Below are 10,649 nucleotides of genomic sequence, written 5' to 3' on the forward strand. Positions count from 1 at the left end.
AAAAAAAAAAGAGTTGGAAATAGCACCACAGGCAAAGTCACAACACACCTATTTGCAAGAATTTCAGCTGGTCTTTCTGGACTCATCTGATGGCAAATCAGACTCTCTTACCTTAACATGGTATGAAATAACCCCACAATCCCATCAGTCCCCAGGGGAGACAGAAGAGAAAAAGTTAAGACAGCGGTACCTTCCCTTCCCAAATACACACATACTATTAAGCAAGCGAGAGAGAGGGAATTAGGAGAACAAGCAGCGTGGAATAATGCTGCAGCCCAGCATGGTGTTTTCCTCCACCTCTCCAAATTAGTGGGAAAGGAATGCATCTCTTCTCAGAGTAAGTGTGTCACAGCTAGAAGTGGACTGGTGAATGTTTTACGAGAGATTACAGCAGAAGCAAAAAAGCAGCATGGGAGCAGGAGAATGCTGCAGATCTGCATTGCAGACTGCAGTTTCCCAAAGGAACCACACCACTTGCTGTTGCCAAACTGCAGACTTCTATGTATTCATTAATGAATACCCTTCTCACCCTCTGGATGTGATTTTGCCTACTTCATGTCTCAGGAAGAGGAGGTAGATTTTGTTAATTTTATCTAAAAATATACTAATGTCTAAGTTGTAGAAATGCTTAATGAGAGAAAAATGACTCCCACAGATCCTGGAGTTTCCAGACACACAGGCAAGCTACAAGAACCATCTATATATATATATATATATGTTGCTCAATATCCAGTACAGTTCTGCCTCTGGGACAGGTAGTCAGGTATTTAATAACATCCACGCAAGCCTTTGTCTCACACCCATGAATTAGCATAACAGTACAGCATGTTTTACAGATCTTTGCTAAAGCTGCATCTCTTAAATAAATTAAGATAAGTATCTTTTCATCTCATGAGGTAACAATAAACACTTTGAATTGTGTCCATAAAATGAGAAGCCAGCGCTACATTACTCAAGCTCTTTGGAGGCCCTTCCTTCTGAGAAACTTAAAAAATCAATAGGTCAGTTACAAGCAAACTGCCTTAAAAATCTCTTATAAAGCTGATGTGCATTTTGTGAAAGAAATAGTGGAACAATAAGGAAATAGCCAGTTTACTGTACGACACCAAAAAAAATGTAAGTGGAAAAAAAAAAAAAATTCTTATGTTTTATGCCCAAGATGCCACAGGTTCACTATATGCTCCTGGACAAACATTTCACACACCTCATTGCTCTTCTTTTGAATCCCACCTGCTTTGCATAGAAAGCAATTACAGCCGTGGATCAAAACCGGCTGAACTTTTGATTGAAATGCTTCCCATCACTTAGGAACAAAAATAGCCTTCTCTGTTCCTAAATAGTTTCTTTGCAGGATTATACCTCCTCACTTTTGTGTTCATGTAGATTTTTTTGCCAGGCAGATCTTTTGCTCTTTTCCTATCAACGAATTTTACTACCATGGATTTTCAAACCTGATCGATTTTGTGTATTGATGATCTATTTCAGTGCTCCCAATGAGTTATGCAGATGTTTTGATCATTAGCTTATAGATACAGAGAAAAACCCAACAGCTATTAAGTTGTTTGCCATAGGCCATACATGCAATCAGTGACAAAGGGCAGAAAATAAAGTCAAAATAAAGTAGAACAATACACTGATATATAAGCTGTGTCAGAAGCAGATGGCTACTACAGAAATTCTGCAAGGCGTCAGAAGTTAGCACTCAACCTGTAAGCCTTTCTTCAGACAGAGCATGAAAGAAAGGTTTAGCTTAAAAGAAAATACACATTAAAAAGGCATAGTCCTGAAATGAATATTACTAATCACAACCATACCTTTTCTGGTAATTTTCACATGTGCCTGTCTAAGACCATTAAAACACCAGATGGCACCGAAAGATTACATTACAGCCTAGGATTAAGGGGGTCAACAAGAGGTCCAATCCCATGACCTCTGACTTCTTAAGGGTTTTTTAAGAGAGGGCTCTTTGACATGGGAGTCCATTCCTGCATGCTCCTTCCTCATTTCAGGTTGGAGACAGTTACCCACTAAGGGGTTTGAAGGGATGAGTACTTCTGTGAAGGTAACAGTCACATGAAAAATCAAAGCAGTTTTTAAAAAGAACTCTTTTCTCTTCTTCAGCTATAGAGTTTTGTTTACAGGACCATGTAATCTGTTTTGTTAAGTCAAGTTCCCTTTTCACAGAAATTTAAAGTAAATTGTTATTCTATCTATATAGGAGGAAAATGCTCAGCTTACAATTACAATACAGAAGACAACCACAGCTCAGCTTTATGATTACAATCAGCACACTTAGAACTAGGAACTAACTAATTCACGCAGCCGCAGATTTTTAATTCTCAGCTCTTCAGGCATGCTAATAAAATAGATGAACTTTGACCTGGGAAACACGAACACAGAAGTGTAAGCAGAGGTGGAAAGTCACTACTCACAGACACTAACATGCTTTAAGTGAGTCAGTGTCAGGAAATTGTTTCTTCCAAATACTGGAGCTTCCAAAGGAGTACTACAAAGTATGAATTTAACACCTCAGCCCTTTGCACTTATTATTTTGACTCCTAAGCTATAACTAAAAAAGTTCCTCCAAGCTGCAGCTCCTTCAAAATTCCTTCTCAGGGATTTCTTCACCCTTTTCTTTTTTTGTCTGCTATGAACATCTTATTTCTTTATACAACCAATTACAAAACACACTTCCTGCCAGCAGTAAGGTGGCAACCTACTACACCCAGAAGGCAAGTCCTTTAGAAAAGAGCTTATTTTTGCAAATACTTCTGAAACTGTGGAATCTAATTTCCATCCCTGCTTCCTCCAGTCATTCATTGCCTCTTGTAGAACAGCAGCCAAGGAAGCCTGGATGAGACTAACAGGGGTGGGTGGGTTCAACACAGTGAGCAGAAGGACCAACTTTGTCATGCTATGTGTGAACTACCTACAGAATTATCAGTGAAAGCCAGAAGTTGATAAAGTTGGAGAAAATGTACAGACAGGTCCATGTAAGAATATCCCCTTCAGAACTGGTTAAAAAAAAAGAGGCTATGTCTGACTTAAGAGTTCATGTCTGACTTATGAGGTCTGTGAGCTACACATTGCTGGTGTTGCTAGTCTATACAGGGGAAATGCCACCACATGCTCTTCACTGCTGCCTCAAAATCACCACTGGCTTACTGTTTTGACACACAATGTAAGTTGGAGAGGAAAGACATTCTCTGGTGCCTAGGATAGACAAACTTTTTTTTTTTTTAACTGTTCAACAGCTCTGTGCATCCCCTTGAGGAACAAAGGACGGTTTCTTGACTCCTCATTGTGAACAAGAGCTTTGGTCAAAACGGGCCTCCACTTGGCAACACCAGAGCAGCACATTCACAAAAAGATAGAAATAGAGGTTTCAACAGGGCTTCTATGTTGCCGTTTACACCACCATATGCAGTTAGTTTCACATTTCTCGGTATTTGCTCCAGCCTTCTAAACCCCACAGTAAATTCATATATGAAGCTATTGCTTTCCAAAGTATATTCTATTATGCTTTCTGAGCTCAGTGCTGTTTCCACTTGAGGTAGTCCCAGTGTTCTTTATCTGACAAACACAGTACTTGTTTATTTACTCATTGTCTTACAAATAAATTTATTTCATTTGTAATTAATGCTACTGTTGCAGTGCAGCATTCCTCCTCAGAGAAAAGCTGGTGCAAATAGGAACTAGACATTTAATATCTAGATCTATTAAATGGGCATGAGAGATGTGCTACAAGGTTTGTCAATTCTGAACTCAAAACTATTGCAAAAAGAAGTCCACATTTACTAACATTTCAAAATTACTTTTGCAGGTTTATATTATGAAAAAATGATGGTGAAAATAATCTTGAGGAGGTTTTGGGGTTTTTTTGGCCTACAGTGTCAAAATCCAACAACATACCTTGTAAGTGCAGAGCATGACACACTGTAAAGCAGGCCAGAAATGTATCTTGGACTCTCTAGTTACATAAAATACACTTTTGGAAAGTCTAGTTTTCTACTTGCAACTTACTTAGCTAAATTGAGAATTCACTCAAAAGAACTACTAGATAATGGTCAGGATAAGGGTCTTGACTGATAGCATACTGTACCACTTGATGCAACAACTTGAGAGAAGTCAATTTTCCCTGCTTCACCAGCTCTCTCAGATGCCAACCAAACACGTCACAACTTAAAACTACAAATAAAGTTTGCAAGAGTCTTAAAAGGCCAGGAAATCCGAAGAGTAGCTATTGCTGGAGAAGCCTTTCTTTTCTGGACACATCATATGCAATAAATAAATGCTTTGTTTGTCATAATGAACAAACCAGAAGCTAATGCCTTACAGCAGGTCTGACCCCTCCTCAGTCTCCCACAAAGAAGTGCTATGAAACAGAATTTTTGCACACTAAAAGTCATTACCTCTTGTACTTAGCTAATATAAAAAGTCCTTCAATATATGCCATACCAGTTCTCCATGTCACCCAGTTGAATACAATGGCATTCTATTTTGCTTATCTGTTGAAAAAACCTGTTAAGCATTTATTATTCTTGGCTGAATTCTGCTTGTAAGCAAAATTATTAACAGAAGTATTCTAGTGACCGAAATAGTGAGTCCACAGTATTGACAAATGAAAGATAGGCAACTGCTATAAGGCCAGTAAAAGTCTATAAACAAGAGCTGTTCTGCAATATCAGCTATTATACCTGAGGTATAAGTCTCAAACCTATCCTCACTACCACTCCTGTTACGTGCACAAACTTCTGAACAGCTACCTTATAGACAGATATTTTTCAAAATGTGTGATAAATATTAAATGTATTTAGACTAATTTTCATTAGATATTCAGGAACCTGTTCTAATCTGTAGCTGAAATTTGCAAGAACAGCTGAGAGATTCTCAAGTGTCAGCTCTGCCTGAAGATAACATTTAGTTGGTGAGCTAATCAACAGTGTTATGGAAATTAACAACCATCTGCACTTTGATTTTAATTTGAATGCTTTCCAAAACCCACACATTTGAAATCTAAGCTCCTACAACAAAATCTACTGATATGACATTTGCCAGAAGCCAGCAAGACCTCATGAAGGTAAAGGAGACATAAAGTTGCCTCACCAGTATAAGCACAACCACAGCACACGTGGACAAATCTTACTTGCTTTGATCTAGCTAGAATGTTACACCTTTACTGCGGTGACCCTGGTATCATAAACTTCAGCAATGTCTGGGAACCAAAGTACGTATACAAAGTTTATCCTGGATTGTACAACCGCAGATGAAGCCAAGGATGGTATCTTTAAGACTACTCTTACAGGTAGCAGTCAGATAAAAGTTCATGCAAATACACTGATGCACTTTGATTAAACCTGCTACGTGCAGTGTAGTCAAACCTGAAGTGGTCTGTGAGAATGTAACGGGACGCAGTCCTGACTGACAGCGGAACTTTGGAAACACTTTTCAAACAAGACTTAAAACTTGATGTAATGCTATATATTACACACATTCATATACAAATACAAAAATGAAATACTCACCCTAACTTCATAAACATTATCTGAATAATCCACAGTCTGGCAGACATAGCTGTACCCTCGAGCTCTTGATGACAAAAACAGCTGAAAATATTAAAGTCATACATGAGGGGAAAGATGCTACATAAAAATCGTTCATAGCAATTATCAGCAAATTTCTTGCTACATCAAACTTACCTGACCAGAAATATTTAAAATATCCTTATCAGTCCTGAGAATACTATTGAATAAAGCCAATACTTAGTTCTAACAAACTCTTGTTACACAGGACCTCTTTTTTTTCTTGTAAATTAAAAAGCAAGTATTAATTTTTCCCTGCGTGTATCTGCCCAGGTAATTAGAGCCCTGTACAAATTAGTAAGAATTCAGGTATGACCTGTAAGCTCTTCAAATATGAGTATTCCCTCTGATGGCGTTAGCTTCAGAGACAGAAAATAACCAATTGCTTTCACTATGATGGACAGAAATGTTATTCCCATGATGCATTCGAGAGAACTCTCTAAGAGACAGGGATTGGATAAATTAGAACTGCTATTCTTAAAACAGTATACCAATCAAAATCCAGGAAAAAAAACCTGAACAAAATGTATGTGTTTTCTTCTGCTAAGAAACATACTAAGAGAAACTAGATGTAGTGAAGTTCCCCATTTTGTGCCAACAGAAATAGCCTAAAGCACATGAAGTCCTCCTGTAGAGGCACTCCAAATAACGCTCATTGCAATAACCTGAACAGAAGATAAACTTGACATTTGAGCAAGTTCCCATTGGAAAGAAGAACACACTTGCCTAGAGCTGTACAAGGTTCAAGTAATACTTCAAATCTTGACATTCATAAATGTTATGATCCAAGATCATTTAAAACCAGGTAATCCCACACTGTTAAGGATCAAAAAAAGATAGCAGTGGAGCAGATATAACCTGTAAATTATGAGCTGTAAAAGTAAAGAAGGGTGATACAAAAAGATCCTCAAAATACACGTGGGTAGGTACTGACTATTCTTACCGCTAACCTGACCATCTTTTTTAGACTGAATTCGAGTTTACTTTGATATCTCATCTTGCACACAGCAAGAGGAGTGCAGGCAGCAGGAGACACAAGTGTTATCTAGGTAAAACTGATGTACAAAACCTTGTGAAACTCTGGACTTATTTGCTGCACATGTCTGTTCAAGTAGGGAAGTGAAAGAACTGTCCACAGACATGACTGCTGAGAAAGAAACTGAACTACTTCTGTATCATCCAAGCCAATTTACAAACTGCTGTAACACCACTACTCTCCAGTATGGCCCCTCACAGGCACGAGCACATTTGATAATATCAGAGAAGGGAAGGGAACAGTTTAGACCACACTTACGGAAACTAACCAATTTCTCCTGCGAGCTACTGCATAATTTGACCAGGGTTTGCTTGGAAAAAGGCAGTAAATAGAGTTCACCACTTCACCAAAGAAGAATAAGAAATTAAAGATTTTGTGGCAAAATAGGGGCTACACAGCTGTTCTAAGCAAAATTTGAACCTGAATTTGAGTCCAACATATGGAAGTCTTGGACTCGACAACCTAGCGGTGCTTTACGGACTTACCGTTTTAATGTAAATTATCAGAGATGAACAATACAGCTAGCCATCACAATGATTATTTAAATAACATTTAAATTCACATTAATTTTCACTCACATTCCGTTCTCAGCAATACCAGCAACTTTAGTCATTCACAAAATGTAAACTGGGTATCATTTTATTCATAACAATTACAGTACTCATGTGAATTGTAACAGTGGCACACTGGTACTGCAATCCCCATGTAGACTGAGGCAGAGGTTGCCTGGTTAAAGGGAACAATTGAAGCTTGAACACATTCCTCCTATCAGTCCCCCAGATCAAGAAAAGACAATTCCTGTAAATGTTGTATCCATAGTTTTAACATTCATTGAGTAACAGCCTACCATCTGAAATAGCAGGACTCTGTGTCTAAAAATATGAGCTTTCAGCCTAAGAGCAGCAAATGCCTATTTGCAGTCCCATTCTTTTTCACGTTAATTCAGTGATTTGGAAATACCATACAAACACTAGTGTTGTCCTATAACCAACATAGGTTTGAAAATTAATTGACCACAAGTCTGGTGTAATTCAGCTTATAGAAACATTAAACTAATTTAAAAGAATAAAGTGAAAGAGAGATATGGCAAAATTACCGCAGAATTCATTTCAGAGGAGTTTTTAACCCACCAAGGTGATTGGATTTCATCCATTCCCACAATTATCCTTGGGTGTAAGCATTAAATTATGTTGTACCTGCAGTATTTTATTACTTAGTTGAATAATACAAGACAAGAATTTAGGTAAAAAGACAACTGAGGTGTGATGGCTAAAATTTCATTGAACCATGTCTTTAAAAAAGACTGAAATCAGTCAACAATTTTCTTATAGAAGCTCTGGGGAAGAGTCAATATGCAGATGATCATCAGATATGCCATGCTTTCCCAGCAAAAGAACAGAACAGACCGGCCAGAACAAAAATTCTACAAAATTGTAATTTTAACTGCTCTGTAAATTTGCTTACTTCTGGAAATGGGTTTTCCTAATTTATGATCTGACGTCTCCCAGGAAGAAGACTCAAGCCACATGAGTAAAGTCACAGCAGCATAAACTATTCCTTAGCATCATCTATATTCTGGACAGCTATCCCTGAATAATGATTACCAAACCATTAAGTAATCCCACTTAGCTACTGCTGAAGAGCTGATCCACTGCATTGTTACTAATCATTTCCTCTTTGCAGAAAAGCTAACAAAGAAGAAATGCAGCAACACTAAAGTGTATTAAATTAACACACTCAGAATGTTGTAAACCAAATATTAGAAGACTGTATCCTTTTTATTTTAAGATACAGTAAATTTCACTTATTCTAAAAGATAACTTACACACAAGATCATTTTCCTCACTGAAGACAATGGACATTTGAATTTCTAAAAATGGTAAACACATTGAAGGAACCACCGAACAGCTCAATTTCTAACAAGATACATTCTGATGCCCTCAAATTCAGATTCAAATTTTGCTTAGAACAGCTGTGTAGCCCCTATTTTGCCACAAAATCTTTAATTTCTTATTCTTCTTTGAGACAGTCTGGTGAATGCTATTTACTGCCTTTTTCCAAGTAAACCCTGGTCAATCCGTTTCAGATTATTAAAAAGGAAAAAAAAACCAGTTACAAGTTAAATCTCTATGGATTTAAGTCAATCTGTCTAGTATTTAGACTAACACAAATTTACGAAGAACTTGCAATAGCTAGTACACCAATTCTCCTATAGACTCATTCAGCATTTATTCTCAAACAGAATGTACCTAGCTGCAGAAATACTCACATCAAAGGCAATCTTAGCTCTAAACGTCTGTGTAAAACATTCATCCTCAACAGACATCATAAATATGGAAGATCATTTTCATTTTGCAATTTGTAGACCCTCTCAGACTTAAATAGGAATTCCCTCCCGCCAGAGGACATACACACCTCTTTGAAAATGAAGAAGTTGAGTAGAACCATTCCAAAGTTGTAAACAACCAACAGGAAACGTAACTGAAAGGGTTCTCTTGTCTTCATCCATTTGGGGCCCAGCCAGACAGTGAGGAGATAAATAGTGCTTATAGTCAGTGTTGGAAATGGAGACTGCATCAAGGGCCAATCATCAACACGTTTGTCTGGGGGGGGGTGAAGCAAATAGGAGTCAACAAGGTCTGAGTAAAATAAATTTCATCATCATTTTAAGCATTACATTTACTAAGTAGTATTCTTGCCTAGAATAGCTGCATCAGATAGTAGAAGCACAATGCACTCATTCTTTCTAGGAAGGTTAAAGGAAATAAGTTTTAAAACCCTCACTACATCACATTACCTGGCACAGAGATTCATTATGTCATGCAAATTCTATTGTCCAGTTCTACAATCCAAAACAATAAAGCACACAGGATCACATGAGCCCAAACCAAAGCCACTATTTCCCCCAAACAATTTTGCTTATGATGAATAGTCACTGCAGCAGCAACGTAACCAAATATTCAACAGCACTGCAAATGAAAGATACACAAATTTGCCAAAATACTGATAAAATTATTTGGTTTCATTAGTTTAAAATTAGGAACTATAAAGCCTTCTATTAATTTTATACAGGTTGTATGATGCTAACCAAATACCTTTACTATCTGAGGTAGGTCAGTCTTACATGTTTCAGACAGGATACTAACAACATTACTGGAAAACAATTAAGCAAAAGAGTTTAAAAGGATGGTTCTGGTTAAAGTAATGTGTTCTGCCATATTTTATTTACAGTTTCCTTCAGTCTCTCAGGGGATCCAGAGTTACACATACTCTAGAGCCCAGAATATACTATTTTAAGTTCTGGATCTGCATCAAAAAGGACTCTTAGCCTGATGAACCAGTGACATCTAGGATTAGAAGATGGCTCTGCTACAGATGAGGGAAGGGAGAGACTGCAGTGTTTCCCTCCCCCTGCCCCCCCCGCCCCGCCGAAGGCTAATCTCTAGTTAGAGCAAGAGATAAAAGGTAACTATTCCGTAACTATCAATGTAGATACTATACAGCTCAAGGATACTAACTGGATTATGTTCCAGATGTTTAGGCCAGTTGGAGTTCAGATGGAAACCACACCACAGGGCTCCATGGGAAACTCAGACATCTAAAACACCTGCCTTCAGTCACTTGAGGGCAAACTCACAAAAAGCATCACAGCTGCCCTCAGACTTAGCCAAAGGACAAGGCTTTTTTTTGAGAAGCGCTTTTCCTCATGGCAAACTGAAGACAATGGAAGAAAAAAACCTATACTGTAAACTAATTCCCAATCCTGGGCATACTAACAGGTAGGTTAGAAAACAAAATGAGGAACTTTGATGACACGAGGAAAGTAGAGAACAGCACTTCCTTTACTCCTCCTCCACTTCAGTGTTTCCTTAGTTGCCCTTAAGGCCATAAATTAGAACAGGAGCAATATTTCATGAGACCTTCTATTTCTAATAAACGAAACATATTGTGATCTACAGAAAGTCAGTGTGCATGGCACTGACTCTTCTTGCTTCCGACTGATTTAATATTGATCTGTACATTGCAAGTAA

General features: G+C 37.8%; 1 protein-coding gene across 1 annotated transcript in view; it reads right to left on the reverse strand.

The window, feature by feature from the left end:
- The window catches only part of ELOVL4 (ELOVL fatty acid elongase 4), a 13,848-nt gene extending 4,633 nt beyond the window's left edge, over positions 1 to 9,215 (reverse strand). The window contains exons 1-2 of the mRNA XM_010131905.1: positions 9,034 to 9,215; positions 5,526 to 5,606 (exon numbers count right to left, since the gene is read on the reverse strand). Coding sequence (XP_010130207.1) covers positions 5,526 to 5,606; positions 9,034 to 9,195 — 243 coding nt within the window. The 5' untranslated portion in view covers positions 9,196 to 9,215. The remainder of the gene's footprint in view (positions 1 to 5,525; positions 5,607 to 9,033) is intronic.
- Between the last annotated feature and the right edge of the window lie 1,434 nt (positions 9,216 to 10,649).

Source organism: Buceros rhinoceros, unplaced genomic scaffold (assembly GCF_000710305.1).
Source record: "Buceros rhinoceros silvestris isolate BGI_N320 unplaced genomic scaffold, ASM71030v1 scaffold3032, whole genome shotgun sequence".
In the NCBI taxonomy this organism is placed as follows: Eukaryota; Metazoa; Chordata; class Aves; order Bucerotiformes; family Bucerotidae; genus Buceros; species Buceros rhinoceros.